The sequence below is a fragment of the Pipistrellus kuhlii genome, unplaced genomic scaffold (assembly GCF_014108245.1).
Source record: "Pipistrellus kuhlii isolate mPipKuh1 unplaced genomic scaffold, mPipKuh1.p scaffold_m20_p_13, whole genome shotgun sequence".
Lineage (NCBI taxonomy): Eukaryota > Metazoa > Chordata > Mammalia > Chiroptera > Vespertilionidae > Pipistrellus > Pipistrellus kuhlii.
The window spans coordinates 14932598-14956245 of record NW_023425438.1 but is presented as its reverse complement, the minus strand read 5'-3'; the positions used below and the strand labels follow the sequence as shown (position 1 = coordinate 14956245).

The 23648-nt window shown below is 45.2% G+C and overlaps 1 protein-coding gene across 12 annotated transcripts in view; it reads left to right on the top strand.

Annotated features, from left to right (window-relative positions):
* Positions 1–23286: 23286 nt before the first annotated feature.
* The window catches only part of ATL2 (atlastin GTPase 2), a 43427-nt gene continuing 43065 nt past the window's right edge, over positions 23287–23648 (top strand). For 11 of the 12 annotated variants that reach the window (XR_004987387.1, XM_036435064.1, XM_036435063.1 and 8 more), the window contains exon 1: positions 23287–23441. Coding sequence is in view for 10 of the 12 variants with exons in the window: in XM_036435064.1 (XP_036290957.1) it covers positions 23324–23441 (118 nt within the window). In the remaining 2 variants the exon portion in view is untranslated. The remainder of the gene's footprint in view (positions 23442–23648) is intronic. The other variant, XM_036435065.2, reaches the window with a different exon arrangement.

Here is a 23648-nt window from a genome sequence, read left to right as displayed (position 1 = left end):
TCCCCCACCCGGTGGATGTAAACTCCAGCTGCAGCCCGGACATTCCTGAGCACCTAACCAGGCACCTTGTATGGACTGTACATTGAACCACCAATCAGCACCTGCCAAATATCCTAAGGCCCCGCCCCCCATTCTTAAATCCCTAATTATGTGCCTTATGTGAAACCACCAATCAGCGTGTGCCGAGTACCTAAGCCCCGCCCCTTCCCTTTCCTCCCCTCAAAAGGCACCTGCACCCCTGCACAGGTGCTCTTCCTCCCTTTGGAAGGCAGCCTGCGGGGTCTTCTTCTCTAATAAAGCCTGTGTCCTGGTCTCTGGCCCTCTCATCTTTCACAAAGAGCCACTGCATTTCCACAGAACCAGCTTCAACCACGTTCTGCTGGGTTTAAAGCTGCAGGCCACACATCTGCTGGCCCGGGTTTGGTAGCAGCCCTCTTGTCATCTGTTAAGCCGGGATTTCAGAGTGTGGTTTGGGTTCACCTTTTACTTCCTCCTTGTCTATAAGAAAGGAGAGGACACAGAGGATATGACTAGTGTTATAGGTCTCCAATGAGGATGGCATCAGAGGATGACAAATACAGATTTCACTAAAGGATTTCTCTCCAAGAACAGACTACTGCCCCTGGAAGGAGGTGGGGCAGGGAGTTGGGCAGCTCTGAGTCCCTTTGGACATAGCTGGACTGCCTCTGAATTATGATCTGAGGGAGGTCAGGAAGGCCCTGCCTCCAACTGTGTCCACTGGTGGGACTTCGTTTCTGTTTGAAAGCTGTTGGGTGCCCTACTAGAATGCCATTGCCTTGTGGCGGGGTCTGCCTTAAACCAGATTCTAGTAGTAACACTGGCTAGCAGGGAGGGGAAGGCTTGGGGATGGGGGGCAACAAGAGGATGGGGGTGGTAGCAGGAAGGGCCCTCAGGTGGGCAAACCTTCGGTTGGGAGGAAGGTAGACGAGACGGTTGGAAGAGAAACGCTTTGTCTCCAGATTGCACTGTCTCCCAGTGCCACTAGCAGGACAAAACAATGGCTAAGAATCCCTCTGTGCCCCCAGTGGGCTGAGGACATAGCCAGATTGTGGAAGTAAAAGGGAGAGAGAGAAGAGAGGAGAAGAGAAAAGAAGAGAAGAGAGAAGGGAAAGGCAGGGCAGGGCAGGGCAGGGCAGGGAAGGGAAGGGAAGGGAAGGGAAGGGAAGGGAAGGGAAGGGAAGAGAGAGGAGAAGGGAAGGGAAGGGAAGGGAAGGGAGGAGGACGGGAAGGAAAGGAAGGAAAGGGAAGGGAGAAGGAATGGAAGAAGGGAAGGGAATGAAAGGGAAGGGAAGGGAAGAGGGAAGGGAAGGGAAGGGAAGGGAAGAGAAGGGAAGGGAAGAGGGGAAGGGAAGGGAAGGGAAGAGAAGAGAAGGAAAGAGAAAAGGAAAGAGAGAAAGGAAAAGGCTTCAGGTAGGGAGGGCTAGCCTTTGTGAGTTTGTTGGGGGAGGAGGTGGTTCATGCCCAGTTCCCCGCCAGGCCAACGGATGACCACAGGGCTGTGATGTATCTGAAGGTGCAGGCAGTGAGATAAGGGAAAATGGCACTGGCCCGGATGTCAGGGTTCTAATCCCTGGGCTGGGTGACCTCTGAGGTTTCTTATCTCGAAAAGGAAAGAGTTGGCTGTACGGACTCAAAGGTTGCTTCCAACTGGAACAGTTTCTGTGCTGTGAGGTGGTGATGAGTTTGAAAGTCCCATGATTCCACCACCAGGAGGGATCCACACCTTGCCCAGAGGACATCCTAATTAACTCAGGGGAGAGAGCTGTAGAGGCCTGTCCCTCCTCATTCCCAACCGGAGACTCCTTGTTGGCAGAAAGTTCACAGGGAAAAGTGCTTGGGACCTGCTGCTTAATCTCAATTCTTCCGTCAGCGTTGAGATAAGATCGCCTTTGTTTGAGTCCCAAGCAAAGTCTCCAGTTATGTAACTCGTATTACAACTCTCCCTGTCTGTTTTATATGCAGCCTCTCAGCCTCTCAGGTTTGCAGCTTTAATTGAAGAGGTGGCCTTGTAGCTATGCTCAGTGTTTTTGTCTTTCTCTTTCACATGTTGACAGGATAATCCTTTGGTTTGTTTAGTAAACACCGCGGCCAGCTCCACCATCCAGCAGTCTGACAAATGGCCTGTCACTGCGCTGGGGAAGCTTTGCTTCTCCCTCAGGAACTCAGCGAGTTTTTCAAGGAATCAAGCCCCAACCAAACCCAATCCCAAGCCCACCCCCCTTAGAGAGCCCGGCAGTTTAGTGCTTGTTGATTGAGCAAGCCCTGAAGGAAGATGTAGTCATCATTGACTCCCGGGAGTAGTTTATTCCTGACACCCCAACCAAAGTAGCTAAAATGGTCTTCATAACACTTACTACTATTTGATGTTACCGCATTTCCTTATTTTGTCTGTAATAATTGTCACCCTCCACCTTGAACTGCAGTGTGGGGTCTCCCAATGTGGGGTGCTTTGCATCTGGAGGTACATGGCTAGGCAGCCAACAATCGTTTTTTGAGCACCTGGTAGGCACTAGGCCAGTGGTAGGCAAACTGCGGCTCACGAGCCACATGCGGCTCTTTGGCCCCTTGAGTTTTTAGCAAAGGCCAGTTTAGGAGTACCCTAATTAAGTTAATAACAATGTACCTACCTATATAGTTTACGTTTAAAAAGTTGGCTCTCAAAAGAAATTTCAATCGTTGTACTGTTGATTTTTGGCTCTGTTGACTAATGAATCTGCTGACCACTGCACTAGGCCAGTGGTGGGCAAACTCCTTAGTCAACGGGGGGCCAAAGAGCCGCATGTGGCTTGCGAGCCGCGGTGTGCCGACGGCTGCACTAGGCATCAGGATGGCTGTGTCTGTAAAAAAATAAAATAAGAATAAATGAGTTGCATGCTTGGAGGTATGCTGGCAAAGCTAGATGTTTCCTCGAACACTGTGTTCTCCCCTGCTAAGTGTTTGGGAGGTTGCCATCCACTGATTCACAGCTTGCTATTGTGTTGGATACTGACATGGGGCAGGAGAATGCAGGAGAGGAACAGAACATGTTCTCAAGGAATCCACTAGTCCAATGTGGGGATGGCTTGGGGGGTGGAGGGCGGGTGGGGGGGGGGGCAGACGTGTAGATGAGAACTCTGATACAGTGGGATCAGTGCCCTGAGCCAGGCATGCGCACAGCGTCATGGGAACAGTAATCAGAGAGGGAGGACAAGGAGACTTCAGCTTTATAGGGCAGAGGGTTCAGCATGAGTTTGACAGAAGAGGGGGAATAGCGCTCAAGTCAGGAGGGACCACATTATGCAAAAATAGGGAGCCCAGAGCAGGGTTTTGCCAGAAGGGGAACAAGTTGGTGGAGCTTTGCATAGCAGGGCCTTGGAGAAGCCATGGGGAATGAAGCTGGAAAGGTTAGTTGGGGCCAGAATGAGGAAAGTATGAGTCTAGGGCCTAGTAAGGAAAAAAAAGAAGGGAATAGTGTCATCCATAGAAATGTAATCTCAGACTTCCCGGGCTGGATGGGCAAACCCTGGAGTCATCAAAGGTGGCACATTTCCAAACCTTCAGGTCCTGACTTGTTGCTGATGCTCTGATTCTAGAAATTTGCATTGGCATTTAGATATATTCAGGAGTAGGAGCAGAAGCAGATTTTTCTAGAAATTTGCATTGGCATTTGGATATATTCAATATATTCAGGAGTAAAAGCAGGAGCAGATTTGGGAGTGTTTTTTTGTTTTTGCTTTTGTTTTTTTTAGAAAAACAATACAGAATTTGATTGCAAGAGTGCTGGGTGCCCCTCAGGGCCTTGGAAGAGGCTTGTACAGGTGAAGCGCTCTGAGCTCACACTGAAACCTGTGTGATGATTGTTCAAAATATCACAAGTCAGAAGTAAGGCCTGATTTTATAATTTCACTGCCATTTCCTGGGAGAAAAGTATTTTGCTATAAACATGTCAGTCCTGTGTCCTCTTTTACCTCCACCCTAGGTGGCCCTGCCCCTCACATGACCCAGGGTGTCTTTGTGGGCTAGCCCCAGCTGCCTTTCTGACCGCCTCTCTGCTCCCTCCCTGCTCTAGCCACACTGGCTCTCTGTCTGGGTTGTTTCTTGTTTGAGACTATTATGAACAGTGTTGCAATGACTATTCTTATACATGCCTTTTGGTGAAAATATGTATGGATTGCCCAATATGTATGGCATGGCACAGTGGTTGAGCATCGACCTATGAACCAGGAAGTCACAGTAAATTTTTAATCAGGGCTATTCCTGGGTTGCTGGCTCCAATCACAGTGTGGGGTGTGCAGGAGATAGCTGATCAATGATACTCTCTCATTATTGATGCTTCTAACTCTTCTCTCTCTCTTTCCTCTCTGAAATCAATAAAAATATACATATATATCTATATCTATCTATCTATCTATCTATATATTTATCTATATATTTATATCTATCTATATCTATATCTATATCTATCTATCTATCTATCTATCTATCTATCTATATATTTTAAAGTTGGGTATAAATCCAGGAGTAGAATTGCTAGGTCATAGGATATACTTCTATTCATAGATACTGCCAAAGGGTTTTCCAAAATGGCTGTACCAATTTGTTCCCTCATCATTTCACATTTTTAACACTTGCCATTGTCTATCTTTTTATTTTAGCTATGCTGGAATGTGAGTCATGATAGATTTGAATATATTTAGTTATAATGAATTGAATTTGTTATAATTTAGTAATATACTTGTGGAATGGTATATAATTAACCTGAGAATAGGAGGACGTTAGATCAATTTTAATGCTCCGTTATATTCTTGTCCTGTGTTGTTCTCCAATTCCTTCCTATGTATAGGTTCAGCCCACCCAGCAAGGTGGCAAGTTTCTTGAGGTCAAGGGCTTTGTTGTAGGCTTCTTTCAGAGTTGGTATAGCCCTTAGCGTAGTGCCAGGGAGAGCGGCACCCAGGAAGTTCTGATTTAATTGATGGAAGCAAACACACAAAGAGTGATGGAATAGTTCTCCATTTTATTTTTAATGGAGAATCATTCCATTTTCAGGCTCTCCGTAAGGTGATAGAGGGACCTAATCATTCCATTTTCAGGCACTTCGTAGGGTTATGGGGGGACCAGCAGAGAGAAATTCTAGAAAAAGTCCAATTCCTTCACATTCCTCTAAAGCAGTGGCTCTCAACCTTCCTAATGCCGTGACCCTTTAATACAGTTTCTCATGTTGTGGTGACCCCCAACCATAAAACTATTTTTGTTGCTACTTCATCACTGTAATTTTGCTACTGTTATGAATCATAATGTGAATATCTGTGTTTTCCGATGGTCTTAGATGACCCTGCCAACGGTTCTCAGCCTGTCGAGGCCCACAGGTTGAGAACCGCTGCTCTGGAGCCTACATTCCAAATGCTAAAACAATTGAGATAGGATGAACCCTTCTCTTTTCAACAGGATTTCTGGGAGGCACGGCCTTAGTTCACCAGAGAGTGAAACAGACAGCGGACTGTCTCACCCTGGGTTCAGGGGACGGCATTGTTTGTGTCCTCCCATGCTTGAAGGGGTGGCTATGGACTCAGAATGCCCGATCTTATTACACTAACCTGAGTTCCCTATGGCTGCATTCAGTTTGATAGAAATTTCTCCGAAGGCCAACAGTAATCTCTAGGATACGTAGTTCCCTTTTCTTGCTGATTTTTTTTTCCATATCTGTCCTAATTTTTAAGAACTATTTCTGTCATCTCATCAGCTGGAGAATCTGTGTTCAATGGCCCGTTTCCACATGCAGCATTATGTCATGCTACCCACACCTTTGTTCATGTTAAATGTTGGCTACTTCCGGATTGAGATGTTGAGATGTCAACTTACTGTATTTTAACAGTTCTGATTTAATTTGGCGTTAGGCATGTATTGAACATAATTGGTGAAATACCCGCCACCGCACCCCCAGCTTTCTGTTTTGCACCCAGACATTCAGCACGAAGGACTGGTTTTATGGGCATGGTTATAAAGAGGAGATTAAAGAAAGAAGAAAATATGGACTTTGAGAAACACGTGTAAGTGCTGATAAAGCGGAGTCAGTTTCCAGACTCCATTTGGGCTACAGGCTGCCAGGCATATCAAAATTAAGTGTGTGTGTGTGTGTGTGTGTGTGTGTGTGTGTGTGTGAGTGAGAGAGAGAGAGAGAGAGAGAGAGAGAGGAGAGAGAAATCCCTGAAAAGAATATTGTGGTAGATCCCCAAAGCATATCAGCGTGTAACTGTATCCATCCACTAATGGGAGCAGGCTTGTCCTGCAAGCTGGAATCCTGATCAGCAGGTAATCAGAGCCAGTGTTCTGGGGCCTCCCACGACACAATGATTGTTGTAGACTAGACCAAAAACAATGGCATGTTTGAGTCTCCTCTTTCTCTCCTATCGGGGCTGGCCGGCTTCCCAAGATGTGTGGGCTGTGGGAGGAGGACTGTGAGTTTCAAAATGCTTTTCCTCTGGAGATGGGCCTCCTGTCTCAGATCTCCTGACAGGAGATCATATGTACACACATATGTCTCTCCCTTCATATATAGATACACACTTCGATCTCAGATTGGACTGGCTATGACTCTTGGGTTTACTAATGTCTGGTCAACTCCATGAGTATTTTTTAAAAATATATTTTATTGATTTTTTTACAGAGAGGAAGGGAGAGGGATAGAGAGCTAGAAACGTTGATGAGAGAGAAACATCGACCAGCTGTCTCCTGCACACCCCCCACCGGGGATGTGCCCGCAACCAAGGTACATGCCCTTGACCGGAATTGAACCTGGGACCTTCCAGTCTGCAGGCTGACGCTCTATCCACTGAGTCAAACTGGTTTCGGCTCCATGAGTATTTTTGATTAGGTAGCCAGGGACCATAAGCTCAAATGCTGAGGGTGCATTGAGAAAGATAGCATGGATATGAAATGTGGTATGTAGCAAGCTGGAGAATCTATTTCCCTTCCAGATAGGGATCCACCAGCTGGCTTTAGATAATGCCCACTAGGTAGTAGGCTGGCCCAGGTGCTCAGACCCACTGATTTTCCAAGAAAAGCCAGAAATCCAGATTTTAAAAAAAATGTGTGTAATGTATTTAAAAAAATATATATTTGTAACTAATTTAAGTTGGGAAAAAAATCACTTTGCAGGCCAACTATGTGAGAATCAAACAAAACAAGCCTGGAGTTATTTTAATTTAAAGGAGAAAGCTATGCTATTTCAATATTATAAGTGAAGTAATAATTGGGATAAATAAATATTTTATTGATCCTTAAATAAATATCCCATGGTACAAGCTGAATATTCCAAGTAATAATTGGGGTAAATATTTTATTTATCCTTAAATATTTATCCCAATAAATATCCCATGGTACAAGCTGAAGAATAAATATCCCAAGCATCCAAGTTAAACTAATTTTCTGATGGGAAAAACCCAACTTATTCAAGTCACTTCAAGTTATGGAGGACTAGATTATAAGGATATGTGTGACCATAAGATAAACGAGATTTTCAACTATGCAATCAGGCCTCATAAAAAGCCAGGAACTCTATCATAAACATCTCTGGTCAAGGGTTGAGCCGAAACTATACATGACTGATGCTTTCTGAGAATTGGAAGGTCTTTTATCACCACTAATGATGTCACTTGGGTTTTTCTCAATCGGTGGCATGTTTCAACATCAGCTGCCTATTAATTAATTTCTCACATTACTTTCCCTGGCAATTGTAGCATATTGGACTGGATCTCAGAGCTTCCAGGCTGCTCCTACGCTCCATTACTTCAGTTATGCTCAAATTCCGGGGGCGGGTGTGGGCTCATTTTCCTCGTGGCAAGTGCATTGCTGGAGCAGAAGAGGAGGAGATGGTAGATCAGGGTGCAATTGAAGGCTATGCCCATGGTCTGGTCCATGTCAGAGATTATGAGCTGCCTCTTGTTTCTGCAACTCCTTTCTTTTCTCTTTCTAATAATATTCAACTTTGATCTGTTACTAGGTAACTTGTGTGCTTCAGGGAAAGTTGGATTTTGATCACATTAAATCCATCATGGCCACTCCACTTTTCTTGTCAGAGTTTAGTTTAGAAATCGGCACATGTAGCAATTCTAAGCAATGAGACAGAGGAAGTCTAAGGGGCATTTTCCTTCTGATGAGAAAAGGCTCAAGGCAGGAGATAGACATTCTTTTGTCTACACCAAGCATGTCAAACTCACTGCCTGCGGGCTGCATGCACCTACAACGAATATTTTTGTGGCCCAGTCAGTGTAACGGTATGTAAGGAATGATTTAATAAAATGTTTGTAACTTAATTTTTACAATATCCTATTATACATAATTATTAATAATGAACTACAATGTTTGCTAATGACTGGTTACTATCATCGTGTTGCATTCATTTCCCTTACCTGCCTTATGCACAGGTGCACCATTTTTCTCCACTAATACTGGCAGCGAATATTTTAGCTGCTGATTGCCATGGCATTAGTCTTTTACTGTCTTGTTTGGTGTGCACAACAGGAAATATTTTGCTTTCAAAGAACAAGAAAAATAGGTTTATTTGCATTACGCTTATTAATTTGTGCAGTTACTCAGTGTCTGGTAAGTAAATGTTCAAGAAAAAAATATTATTTTTTATTAAAATGTTCTATTATTTTATGTTAGTGGTTACTCATTCATTTCAACCCTTTGTATTCAGCATTCGTCTATCAAAATAAACCTACATTTCCATAAAAATTGAAGCTATTGTTTTTTTGTGGTTCACATAAACTTAAACCTTGTTTATATGGCCTGTGTTAGCCTTTGAGTTTGACATGCTTTGTCTACACTGCTGCATCTTTAAAGGGCATTCAAAACTTTGGCAACCAGTTTGCAGCCATAGAGGATAAATGTGTAGACAAAAAGGTCAACCTGTAGAGGAAGGAAAAGTAGAAAATTTAAAATTTAAAATTTAAAAGGAAAATTTAAAAGCAGAAAATTTAAAAGCTCCCCCAAAACCTCCAGATGTTTTAATGGTTCCATTGAACAGCGAGTTAACCAACCCTGAAAAGGTTCTGCCTTTGAACTTAACTGTTGCATGAGATGCTACAACATTCTCCTTTCTGTTGATGATGTTTGTGGTTGGGTTTTCTGTTAGTTTCAGCCTAAGGTATCCTGATGTCTTATCAATTATTACTTCACTTACAATATTGACATAGCATAGCTTTCTCCTTTAAATTAAATTACGCCATCAAAGGGTTTACTAGAAGCAGCCTATGAATTTTAATGTTGCCCGTTCTGCTCAGAGAAGAAACCTCTGCGAGTTACAGCTGTCTCTGGGTGGAGGAACCCGTTGAAAGCTGGCAGGTGTGAAGGGAGGCCTCGCTGGCAGCAGCCAGAGCAACTTGGGCATCTGTGGTGGACTGGCAGCTGGTGCCCAACACCAACACCATATCCTTAGGACCCTGCCTAGAGAGCCAGTCACAGCCTTAGTTGAATGCAAATGATCTAAATCACATGTGTCAAACACAAGGCCCGCGGGCCAAATCCGTCCCGCCAGGCCTTGCAATGTGGCCCGCACCGCGCTGTCATCACTGCACTCCGCTGCGTTTCCATCACAATGACAGTTTATGACTGTTCAGTAAACCATTCGGCCCACGATTTAGGCTGGATTTTAGATTTTGGCCCCTTCTCTGATTGAGTTCGACACCCCTAATCTAAATGATCTAAAGAGTGATGCCCAAGAATCTATGATCACTATTTGCAAGCCCATTGCAGATCCTGTGAGGCTCAGTCTACCAGAAAGAACCCCAGCTCACCGTCCATCCTGCACTGATCTCTCGAGTCTTCCCAGCAGCATCTCCCAAGTCTCTCCTCTATTAAAATATTTGCTGCTATTACGCTTTATATTGCACCCCCACCTTTGTCTTCTGCATTCTTCTCCCCTTCCCTGTGGCCCGCAGAGGGAACAGCTGGCCAGATGGCTTTAGTGGATGTTGAAGCCGGTAGACTAGACACCAAGGTCTTATTCTTCCATTTCCTTGCTTGTGGGGCTTGGGGACACCTTCATTTAGTGAGTGGATGAACTCTAGTATATTCCAGATTGTCTTTTTAAGAAATCTCTTAGTTCTTGAATTTTTGTTGCCTAATTTCTCTTTCCTCCCTGTTAACCCACTATGGGTATTTTCTCACCTTCTTAGCTTTCACTTCCTCTTTGTCTCTCTTTTTCATTCTTGACTGCTCACAACTAACGCCTTTATCCCATAATATGCCTTTTCCTGTCTTCCCATCAAAAGGCCTGTTATTTTTCTTCCACCCTCCCCAGAGCATCTATGTGTCCACCTGGCGTTTCCATGGTTTTCTGGTGCTCCTCACCTGACTTAATTTTGGCAAATAGCCATGTGTCAGTCTTCAGCATATTCTGCTTAATCCCCCCTGTTCCACTGAATGGCGACCAGCTCCCCAGTTCTCACATAGTATTATTAAATATATTAAAACCACTCTGGTTAGAGTGTTAGAGAGAAAAATGTTGTGTCCTTTTATACAACTGCAACTTCTATGGCAAGAAATAACCTGTTTGAGAACAAGTCCCTTACCTATGGTCATGGTGTTTTGCCCATAGTTTTCCTTCATTGACGTGAATATAATAAATTCTATCAATCACCATCAACTAAGGATAAATAAAAGATGAATGTAGGTAAGGAGAGATAAAGGTTACAGGGTGCCGTTGGTGATGACCTTCAGATTTCAATATGCCCATGAACTAAAATCTAAAATTGCTGTTTTCCAGATAGACATGCACATTTTTGGTAAAATAAGAACAGGAGGAAAACATTTAATCCATGCTGACATTCCTAGATATTTTTATTTTTAACATCTGTTATGGGCAATTTTGCTCTGCTGAGCTAGGGCCAAAATACAGCTATTGAGGACAATATTTCTCCTTCAAGCTCCTTTTGGCATTGCGTGTATTATTATCAGTACTGTGCATTGCTTTGTGTTGGGTTGGTCAAAAATCCAGTGCCCTTAAAGGAGAGGACCGGTAAGATTAGGGCCTGAGAGGTGAGTGGCGGAGGACAGGCATAGCATCTATTCCCAGTCTCTCCTGTTGGGAGCTGCTGGAGACCCCTGGTTAGAGGGGTGAGACCGAACACAGAGGAATTGGCTTCACGAGACTTCGAGGCATGCCCAGCAGGAAGTGAGAGGGAGAAACTGTGAAGTCTCTATTCAGGAGAGAGACTGGGAAGCTTTAGGCACCAGCAGGCCTGCTCAGGACAAAGTGTGCCAGGGCTGATTGGAGGCTGATCTCACTGCCCCTGCATGGAATCTTCTCAGCTGTGGTGCCCAGTGGACCAGAGGCGCTGGGAGCGTCAGCAGTCTGCACGCTTGGCATAGATCCTAGCTCTCTGCATGGGCACTGTCAGCACCAGCAGGGATAAGGCTGTGTCCTCAAGAACTCTGAGGAAAGCAGATGCTGACGGGAGGGAGGTGTTGGAGGCGATGGCAAGGCTGAGCAGAGACATACACTGCACATGACTACTTACTTGCTCAAGGAAAAACAAACCAACCAGCCTATAAATGATAGTGGGATGTTGTACTGCTCTCAGTTTTGTGGAAATGAAAGTACATAAAAGTTAAATGTTTTCTTTTTCCTTTTAAAAAAAATATATTTTATTGATTTTTTACAGAGAGGAAGGGAGAGGGAGATAGTTAGAAACATCAATGAGAGAGAAACATTGATCAGCTGCTGTGGGAGCCCCTTCCATGTCCTGTGTGGTTCAGGGTTCCTGTTCAGGGTTCCATGTTTTGGAGAAGGCAGCACACAAAATGAAGAGGCTAGGAAAGTATTAATTTGGGAAAATGGGGGGCCAGGCGGGAGTCCACCTCTAGTGGGAGGACTACCACTGCTCTGGCCTTTGCTATCCCTTTTATTGAGGTTATGAGATACACCCATATCCTTTAGGCAGGAAATTCCAATAATAGAACAATCAGCAACAATTTACATATAACTAACAGGTGGAGATTGTTTTAACTACCAATATCTCAACTAAACAATGAGTGATTAGCTCCGACCATTCAGAGCAGTTAAGGTTGACCAGCCTTCCTGATTCCCTTTTCACATTTCCCTATTACCGTGTTTCCCCGAAAATAAGACATCCTCCGAAAATAAGACCTATTTACAGGTTTCCTTCTGAGTGAAATGTAAGGCATCCCCCCAAAAATAAGGCCTCCCTAGGCTAAACATGAGAGATTTGGTCCACTGATTCTGAAAGAAATGGAGTCACAAGAAATTCACCAGGAAATTCAGGAATTGGATTGTTATGATGATGTTCCAGAAGATGATGACATGATTGTCATTGAATAAATGAGTAAATTCTTGATACTGTAGGATTCAGTTTGTCTGGATTGTGTTGACAACTACTGTACTACCATACCATATACAGGTAATACATTTCCTTTATTTTTATTTAACAACAAATGTGTACCGAATTCTTCTTCATAGAAAAATAAGACATCCCCTGAAAATAAGGCCTAGCGCATCTTTGGGAGCAAAAATTAATATAAGACACTGTCTTATTTTTGGGGAAACAGGGTAGGAACAATATTCGGTTTCCGCTCCTGCATACCCCCTACTGGGGATGTGCCCAAAACCAAGGTACATGCCCTTGACTGGAATCGAATCTGGGACCCTTCAGTCCACAGGCCAATGCTCTATCCACTGAGCCAAAGCAGTCAGGGCCATTTTCAAAGATTCTTATTCCCGAGTTGAAATTGCAATCTGGAGCTCTTGCTGCTGCAGTTTCTGGGTTATCCACAGAAAGTGTGGATTTCTAAGGATGTATTTTCATGGATTAAAATGTGCCTTTAAGATGCTCCAGAGGCTTCTGAAATGGAGTGGAGAATGGGTATGCGCTGGAGGGCGTGGCTGGCTGCTGCCAGAGTGGCCCAGTGAGGTCTCCAGAGTAGTGGTGGCTGATGTGTAGTGTTTCTCTCCATCAAAGCAGTTTGGGCTCTGGATTCGAGATGCTGACTACACTTAACACACCAGAGCACCGATGACTTTGTCTTCTGAGCTTGGCCATTGATGGCACAAGGTGACCAGAAGGGGACGTGTGGGGATGAGGGGAGGGGAGAGTCGGGCTAACTCCAAAGAGCTATTGGCATCACACACCTGGAGTTTCTCAAGCTGTTCCAGGAAAACAGAGCTTGGTTGTTCCAAGTGTGAATTGGCCAGTTCCCCCTGTGGGCTCAAAGCCCAAGTGTTCCTATTTTATAAGCGGGGTAGCCTTGGGCAAATTATTAAACTTCTCTTGGCTTCAAGCTTCTTGTAAATGGAGCTAGTAATAATATCTCTGTTTTAAAGTGATGGTGTAGCTTAACTGAAAAAAAGTAATATTTATAATAATAAAAGTATAATATGCTAATTAGACCAGATAGCCAAACAATCTTCGGACATCATTCCAGATGTCTTTCTGGACAACCGTTAGGGGCAATCAGGCAGTCAGGTGAGAAGTTGGGGCAATCAGGTGAGCAGTTGGGGCAATCAGGCAGGCAGAGTGGTTAGGGGCAATCAGGAAGGCCGGTAGGCAAGGGTCCCAATTGTGAGAGGGCAGCAAGGCTGAAGGACGGTTCCCCACCCCCCCAATCCTGCCCTGCACAAATTTTGTGCACTGGGCCTTTGATATAAATATATTATCTAGTATGGTAATATGAATGGCCAGGCACAAAAAAAGTACCTGATAAATGTCTAATGTTGTTTTAAGTCTTAGTAGCGGTTCCAGGGATCTTCCCCTGTGACTTGAAAACCTGATTCTGGTATCTTAAGCTCCACTGTTTATTTTCTCCTAGTATAGCAGCTAAGGGAACAGGGTTGCAGACAAAGCGGAAAGCTTACCCAGGTGACTGGCAGAGGGCTTAGGTCACATAGCTGTATCCCAGGGTGCTTGTGTGGAGTCTGGCTGGGCTCTATGGTGAGGTGCTCTGGCCAATCTGGTCCCGGGGCACCTTGCACTGAGCTGTGGAGTTGGATCTGACTTGCCTGTGCTTTGCCTTTTGACATGTCCGGGACTCAGCACTTTTATTTATTTATTTGCTAATTCAGGTCAACCATCTGATTCTCACCCACGACCTCCATTGATTCCTGCCTTAGGCTGAACACTGTACTCATAATGATGACCTCTGGTTCCCAACTCAGATACCTCCCTACTCCTTCATGGTGTGTGCAGTGACCTCTACGGAGCTCAGAAGGGATAAAAGACCCGTTCCCACATAACCCCCACGCACCATTGCCTTTAGCTTGTTGTAACGATTTTTTGAAGGCACTAGGCCACTCTGTGGAGCAGTTCCCTCCTTGAATTCCAAATGGGGGAGAGAAGCACAAACTGCTCTCTGCTTTCTGTTTCCCTTCAATCCATTGAGCACCGACTCCCTGAATTTAAGCCCTGAAGGGGCTGACCAGGATGCATGCACTTTTTTGTCTCTTTATCCCTGTGTTCTCAGACTCAAAGGTTACAGGAGCACATGGAAAATCGGAAGTAAAAGTGCCCTGACGTATTCAGACCAAGAGTGTGTATGGGGTGCCTGGAGGAAAAGGAATCTTTGAAAAGTATGGAGATAGAAACTAGTCTCTGGAACATTCTTCCCAATCATTAGCCAGATAAAACTGTAAAAAAAGAACTTTGTACTTCATCAATGATGATTTAAAATGTTAAGACCTCTACTGCAAAATGCAGCATAGACAACTCTAAACACCCCGTGCATTTTCAGGTCAAAAGGGTATTTCGGATTAGCCACTGAAAAGAAAACGATGCAGCATTATTTACAATAGCCAAGATTTGAAAGCAGCTCAAGTGTCCACCGGTAGATGCGTAGATAAAAAAGCTGTGGTGCATTTACACAGTGGAATACAAACAAAAAAATAAAAGGGGAAATCTTACCTTTTGTGACAGCATGGATGGATCTGTAGAGCATTATGCTAAGTCAATGGTTGGCAAACTCATTAGTCAACAGAGCCAAATATTAACAGTACAATGATTCACATTTCTTTGACAGCCAAATTTTTTAAACTTAAACTTCTTCTAACGCCACTTCTTCAAAATAGACTTGCCCAGGCCCTGGTATTTTGTGGAAGAGCCACACTCTAGGGGCCAAAGAGCCGCATGTGGCTCGAGAGCTGCAGTTTGCCGACCTCTGTGCTAAGTGAAATAAGCCAGTCAGAGAAAGACAAGTACCACATGATCTCACTCACATGTGGAATCTAATGAACAAAATAAACTGACAAACAGAAACAAAACTAATCGATACAGAGAACAGGCTGACAGCTGTTAGAAGGGAGGGAGGTTGGGGGTCTCGGTGAAACAAGTTGAAGGGACTAAGCAAAAAACAAAACAGAAAACAAACCCCCAAAACTTATGGGCACAGACAACAGTATGGTGATTTCCAGAGGGAAAGGTGGTTAGTGGAGGTGAAGAGGGTAAAGGGTGGATGAATGGAAGGATACACTTTGGGTGGTGAACACACAATATAATATACAGATGTACACCTGGACCCTGTATAATTATATTAACCAATGTCACCCCAATACATTCAATTAAAAAATAACACCAACAACCAAGCAAGAAAAAAAAAAGAAAAAAAAAGAAACTTGATGTGTCCTGTAATCTGAAGTTTTTACATGAAAGAGACCTGATGAAGATTTCCCCCAAATTTGACAATAATCCTAAAAATTTTCTTCTTTTTTTTTTTAAAAGAGCACATAATCTTATATACATACATATATATATAATTGATTTTTTTCAGAGAGGAAGGGAGAGAGATAGAGAGGTAGAAACGTCAGTGAGAGAGAAACATCGACCAGCTGCTTCTTGCACACCTTTTATTGGGGATGTGATCACAGGTCCATGCCCTTGACCGGAATCGAACCCGGGACCTTTCAGTCCGCAGACCGACGCTCTACCACTGAGCCAAACCGGTTTCGGCTAACCCTAAAAATTTTCATGCTACGAAGCTGAAAGAGGCTTTGTGAAGCTATCAATAAATAAAAACTGTGTTAACTATGTTGGGGGGAAAAATGAAATCACCTATGTTCTCTTCAGAAAACGATATCCCCAAATGGAATAACATAGAGAGCCAAAGACTATGCAGCCAAACAAGTCAGACACAAGGTATGAGAGAGGTATGCCGTGAACTTAATCCATAAAAATATAATTTTTTCTGTGTGTTTGTGATATTAACTTCATAAAATTTTGTGACTTGGGATTTGTTTCCTTCTTCTAAATAAATATTTACTTGGACGTCCAATTTTGAATCATAATTTGCTTGCTTAAGGAAGTTCCCCAAATTTGTACACGTGTTAGGTCCCAACACATCCTGGATCTGCTCCTGAGAGGGGCTGCGTGGCCCGTAGTCTAATTTACGATGGCCCCCAGTGGACATTTGGGTGTGCCTATGGCAACACATCCTGCACCCAAATGCAATTTGTCATTTGTGTAGCTTTTAAATGAAACAAAACCACAGCAAGAATGAAAATTAAGAACCACTGCCCTTGACAGCAGAAGCAAACAAGTAACTTGGCCAGCGACCGACAATCACTCTCCTGAATTCAGTGCTTGTCACTGCTCTGTGTTTGTTTACACTTTTACTTCGTAAAAGTGCTTATACATTGATATCACACCATGTGATTACCTATTGGCGAGATGTCGTAAGACATGATGAAATGACTGTGTTTTAAGGCATTCTGGTTACCTATTGCTATCGCACAACAAACCACCTCAAACCAGAATGCCTTAAAACGCAGTCATTTCATCATGTCTTATGACATCTCACTTCCTTGGATGGAGATCAAGACAAGCTTGAAATACAGTTCAAACAAAGGGGAAGCTTGAAAGATAAATATTTGCTGGGCGGATCTGGTGGCAGTGGCATTACCCACCGATATCTCAGCCTCTGAGCAAAGAACTGTTGTGGGAAATAAAAAGAAGGGACATTTATTTATTGAGGACAGACCCCAAGAATATTGAGGGAGGGGAGAAATGGCGAGGGGCTGGAGGGAGTGTTTGAGATGAGGTGCAGATTTAACCGTCAAAATACAATGATGGAACTATCCTGTTTCCCCGAAAATAAGACAGTGTCTTATATTAATTTTTGCTCCCAAACATGCGCTAGGCCTTATTTTCAGGGGATGTCTTATTTTTCCATGAAGAAGAATACGGTACACATTTATTGTTAAATGAAAACAAAGGAAACTTATTACCTGCATACGGTATGGTAGTATGGTAGTTGTCAACACAAACCAGACAAACTGTGAATACTACAGTATCAAGAATTTACTCTTTTATTCAATGACAATCATGTCATCATCTTCTGGAACATCATCATAACAATCCAATTCCTGAATTTCCTGGTGAATTTCTTGTGACTCCATTTCTTTCAGAATCAGTGGACCAAATCTCTCATGTTTAGCCTAGGGAGGCCTTATTTTTGGGGGGATGCCTTACATTTCACTCAGAAGGAAACCTGTAAGTAGGTCTTATTTTTGGAGGATGTCTTATTTTCGGGGAAACACGGTACGCTCGAGGCAGTGAATCCACGGATTACACAGGTTACCACGAGGACGATTAATTCCAAGGGCATTGTCAAGGTGGAGTGTTTTGCCTGTCCACCAGCCACTCAGTTTTGGGGAGTTTGGAATTCAGCTTGGGTGTGAGAAAGAAAAGATTTGGGTGCTCTCCAGGTCCAAATAAAATACCTTGATTGTAATTAAGGCCAGTGAGATGTTGTCTTAATCTTCAAAGAGATACACAGTTCCTCCTGGGAAACACGGATTTCCCACTGACTTCAAAGCCATTCCCGGGGGCAGGGCAGTGATGAGGGGACGTGGGGTGTGTCCAGATAGGCTGTCTGGGGTGGATATCATTCACGGCTGTTTCTCAGAGGAGATGAAAGCACACAGCAGTGTTGGCTGCGAGCAGCAAGCCCAGTTTCTGTTTTCACGTCTTCCTGGTTATTTTTGAAACAGTGCTATAGATGATGATAGAGTTCCCAAAGAGTTCCTGCCAGCGTTCCTTTGTATTCTGACCTTAAGTTAAAACCCAGGCTCTACCTACATGTTGAAACACCCTCAAACGAATCCAGTTCACAAATTTGGATTTCTGTTGCTCCCACTACAAAGCTATTCTAGTGACTGCAGGATAGATACCTGTGAATTCCATAGAAGTCAATCACTCAAGTAGGTGCTCCCATGGAGTCTTGTCATAGTGCTCATGGTGACCTTGACCTGGACGTCAGTGGAGTTCACCTCCACTCCAGCTCTCTGGAACAAACCCATGGATACCCCGTCATCTATGTAAATGGCTATTATGATTATACTAGAGGCCTGGTGCACGATAATATTCGTGTATAGGAGGGGGTGTCCCTCAGCCCGGCCTGCATCCTCTCGCAATCTGGGACCCCTTGGGGAAGGCAGGGATCAGGTCTAACCTGGCTATTGGACATCTCTCTTGCAACCCGGGACTACTGGCTCCTAACCGCTCACCTGCCTGCCTGATTGCCCCTAACTGCCTCTGTTCATTCAGAAGGACATGTGGAATGACATCTGGAAGGTCGTTCGGCTGTCTGGTCTAATAAACATATTACACTTTTATTATTGTAGATGATTACAGAGTTTTTCAGTGCCTAGCCTCAAGACCAGCATGTTCCCCAGAGATACATGGTTGAAAACATGGACTCTGGCAGCAGACAGAATTGCATTTAAATCTCAGTTTCTTAATTTACTAGTCACGTGGCCTTACCAAATTATTTAACCTTTAAAAAATTATATATATATATTTGTAGTGATTTTTTAGAGAGGAAGGGAGAGGGAGAGAGAAAGAGAAAATGGACATGAAGAGTGGAACATGATGTGAGAGTGGAACATTGATTGGCTGCCTCCAGCACAGCCCCACCCCCTGGGGATTGAGCCCACAATCTGGGCTTGTGCCATGCCTGGGAATCAAACCAACAACACCGCGTCCTCTCTTATTTGCAGTGCGCTTTCGACAGTTTTAGTTACCTGGAGTCAAAGATGGGCTGAAAGTGTTAAATAAAAAAAAATCTGGAAATAAACAATTGATGTTTTAATTTGCATGCCCTTCTGAAGATGGTGATGAAATCTCATGCGATCCTACTAGTCACTTAGTAGTGGCTTAGGACTAGGTCACCAACTTGCCCGTCGAGGTATCACTGTTCTTGTGTGCAAGTAACCCTTACTTTACTTACCAATGGCTTGAGTGCTATTCATATAACTTTTGTTACAGTACATGGGTATAACTGTTCTATTTTATTGTTGTTGTTGTTTATATCTTACTGTGCCTATTTTATAAGTTAAACTTTATCAAGGGTTTGGGTATGTATACTATTAGGAAAAGAAACCTGGTAAATATTGGGTTCGTGACTGTCCACAGTTTCAAGCATGTGCTAGGGATCTTGGAATGGACCCCTCCCGTGGTTCAGGGAGGGACTGCTGTAGCAGAGAGGACACCAGTGAGGACACCAACTGGCCAGCTCTCTGGGGAGGACGTGTCCCTGATGGGGGTGCATTTAGTGCAAAATTGATTACTAATTCTCACTGGGAGTTAATTCTTTGTCAGCAAAAATACCCATCTTTGCATCTTTCTCTCATGCCCCAGACGATACCTTGCATAAAGCAGACTGTGGGCAATAAATAGATGCCACGTGGGGAAATTATGAGAGGAAATCCATCGTCAAGCAAGATTTATTATGGCTTGGGGCTTAGGCCGTCCCACAGGCATTGAACCAGGATGCAGGGCGTTAGAAAGTCCAGCAGGAGCTCCGAATCCCTTTCCGTGAAAACAGAAAGCAGGTGGATTTTGAAGCAGCCCTACAAAATACCCGTAGAATGGCTGGTCCCCTGCAAATGTCGACAAACACCAATGCTTTTCTAGACATCATGTGGGATGAAGGCGGTTAGTTTTAGATTTGTGAGAAAACCTGGACAAAAAAGACAGTGATTTGGACACCTGTCTACCTGTCCTTACTAGAGAAAAGGGATTTCTTTTTAAAAAAAATATATCTTTATTAATTTCAGGGACGAAGGGAGAGGGAGAGAGAGAGATAGAAACATCAGTGACGAGAGAGAACCACTGATCAGCTGCCTCCTTCATGAGTGAGGATGGAGCCCTCAACCCGGGCATATGCTTCGATCAGGATTCGCACCGGGACTTCCTGCTTCGTAGGTTGATGCTCAACCACGGAGATACCGCTGCTGGGCGAGGAAAGGAATTTCTTAAATGTTTTCCTTTTATCTTATAGAGTTCTGTATTTTCCAAGTTTGTATGAAGGGCTTTTGCAGTAATTGACTGTCATCACATTGGTGTGGTGGAGGGACAGGGCACATCCTGCATGCCCAGGCGACAGGTTGCTGTGTTTACGTGAAAGGTTAGGGGGGAGGATGCAGACGGAAAGGTAGATGCTGATTTGAACAAGGTCAAATCCCCTGGACAGCTTCTGAAACTGCCTTGGAGTCAGTATATCATATTCAGCTCCCAAGGCATCAGACCTCAGTCAGTATTCTCCCCAGCCAGCACCCAGTTCCCAGGGGCTGTGTCTGCGTGTGTTCCCAGGGTTTCCTTTCTTTTTTAAATTGCAGGAAGCCACTTTGTAACTAGATGTTTGAAGAAATGAATGACGTGTGGGAGCAGTCATTAGCTGTATCTGTTATGAGTTGAATGTGCAGAAATGCTAGCTTCTTCATTCCTTGGATAGAAATAAATCTGAAAGAAAGGAAGGAAGGAAGGAAGGAAGGAAGGAAGGAAGGAAGGAAGGAAGGAAGGAATCTTAGGTGTACCAATTCCCAGAGTTTCCCAGCAAAATCACACTTCAGTGGGCCACTAATGATGCCCCCTTTATTAGTCAGTTCTGGCTTCCATAACAGAATACCACAGATGGAACGGCTTTAACAACAGACATTTTCTGTCCTGGCTGGGTTGCTCAGTTTGTTAGAGGGTAGTCCCCATACACCGAGGTTGCAGGTTTGATCCCCTGACAGGGTACATGCAAGAAGCAACCAATAAATGCACAAATGAGTGAAATGGTATGTTGATGTCCCCTTCCCTCTTCTCACCGATATCTATACTAATGAAAGGGTAATATACTAATTAGACCAGACGTCTTCCAGATGATCTTCCGGACATCCTTCCTGACAAAGCAGTGCCTGGAAGAAGCCGCCTGTGGTCCAGGCTCCTGGGGCCGGCCCGGGTGAAGCTAGCCCAGGTCCCAGGTGCCTGAGACTGGCCAGAGGGAGGAAGCCTGGGTGTGGGGGCTGAGGCGGAGAAAGGTAGGTACAATCAGGCAGGCAGGCAGGTGAGCGGTTAGGAGCCAGCGATCCGGGATTGCAAAGCAGATATCTGGCAGTTGGACATCCCCTGAGGGGGGTCCTGGATTGGAGTGGGTGCAGGCCAGGCTGAGGAACCCCCCTCCCTGTGCATGAATTCGTGCACTGGGCCTCTAGTATGTATATATTTTCTCACATTTCTGGAGGTAAGAAGTCCAAGATGAAAGTGCCTCAGGGTTGGTTTCTAGTGAGGCTATCTTTCTGGCTTACAAATGGCCATCTCAGTGTGCCTGTAAATGGCCTTTATTTGTGCATGGAGATAGAGGGAGAGAGAGAGAGAGAGAGAGAGAGAGAGAGAGAGAGAGAGAGAGAGAGAGAGAGAGAGAGAGAGAATCTTATTTTTCAATTACTGTTTGTATTCAATATTACTTTGTATTAGTTTCAGGTCTACAGCATAGTGTTTAGATAATGATATGTTTTACAAAGTGTTCCTCTGATCTTTCCAGTACCCATCTGGCACCATACATAGTTGTTACAATATTTTTGAAGAAGTTTCCTATTCTATACTTTATATCCTCATGACTATTTTGTAACTACCAATTTGTACTTCTTAATCCTTTTCATCCAGTCTACCCCACCCCCATCCCCTCTAGCAACCATCAGAGAAAAGGAATTTGTAATGCAACTGCAGATGTGGCAAAACCCCAAAAGAATAGGGACCATGTATCACAGAAGTCTCCACAGGTTATTTTAAAAATTGTTCATTTATTGATTGATGAGAGAGAGAGAGAGAGAAACATTGGTTTGTTGATCCACTTATTTATGCATTCATTGGTTGATTCTTGCATGTGTCCTGACCAGGGATCAAACCCACAACCTTGGCTTATTGGGAGGATGCTCCAACCAACTGAGCTACCTGGCCAGGGTCCACAGGCTATTTTAAAAATGTGACCTGAACTTTTACAGGACGTCATTGGATCCCCTACAAGAAAGTTCATCACTAAAGGTTCTGCTAAAATTCATTTTCTGGTCAGAGAGCTTTCTGGCTTTCCCCTGCAAGATGCTAGTAGCTGGAGGGCAAGGGTATGCACACGTAAGAAGATAGGGAAGGGTTTTATAAATGGAGCTATTGCAAATGAACCATAGGCTGGTGTGTGGAGGGGAAGCAACATCAGGGACTGTGTGTGTGTGTGTGTGTGTGTGTGTGTGAATCAAAAGGGAAAGCAGGTCGCAAGCAATAGCTGGGGCACGGTGGCAGGCAGGGAGGAAGGGAATAGCTGTGAAGGAGGAGGAGGAGGTGATGAAAAGGGGAGAAGGAAAGAAGTGGAGTGGGGGTGGGGGGGAAGGAGGTAAGTAACCTCACCTGCAGGGCTCCAGTCAAAGAATGGGGAGGAAAGCTGTCAAGAGTATGGGTTTATGCCGAGACCGGTTTGGCTCAATGGATAGAGCGTCGGCTTGGGGACTGAGAGGTCCCGGGTTCGATTCCGGTCAAGGGCATGTACCTTGGTTGCGGGCACATCCCCAGTAGGGGATGTGCGAAAGGCAGCTGATGGATGATTCTCTCTCATCAATATTTCTAACTCTCTATCCCTCTCTGTAAAAAATCAATAAAATATATTAAGATAGAGAGAATGGGTTTATGGACTTGGGGAGGAGGGACCTGGTCCCAAGGAGATTCCTCCTGGGTGTTTCCTGGCCAAGGGCAAAGGGTGTGTACACAGATCTCTGGGCTGTGAGGGCGGTGGGTTGAGACCGCGCGGTGGGGGCGCCGCCCAATGCATCCCAGAAGGGAAAGGCCGGCAAACCCAGCGCCCAGCCAGCGGGGCGGTGGGCGGAGCCAGGGCGCCGGGGGCGGAGCCATAGCGCAGAGGGGCGTGGCCGGGAGGGCGTGGGAAGGAGAAGGAGGCGGGCCGAGGGCGGCGCTAGGACCCGCCGGCGCCCGCCGGCTCCCGGGAGGTGGATAAAGCGGCGGCGCCGTTTGACGTCAGCGGGGAGTTAATTTTAAATCGGTACAAGATGGCGGAGGGGGACGAGGTGGCGCGGAGGCAGCAGCCGCCCCTGGGGCTGCGGCGCCGGCGGCGGACCAGCGACCCCGGCACCGAGGTCAACCACGTCTCGTCCACGACCTCGCTAGGTACGGGCGGCGGGAGGGGGCCGCGGGGTCCGGGCGGGGGGCGGGCGCGGGCCGCTGGGGCGCGCGGGCTCCGGCTGCTGCAGGCGGCGGGGTCGTGGCCGCGGCCGCTCGCTCGGCTCTCCTCCCGGCGCCGCGCCGGGCGGCCGGGCTGTGGGGCCTACGCCCGCCGCGCCCCGCGCTCCCGCCGCGCGCGGCCTTGAAGGGGCG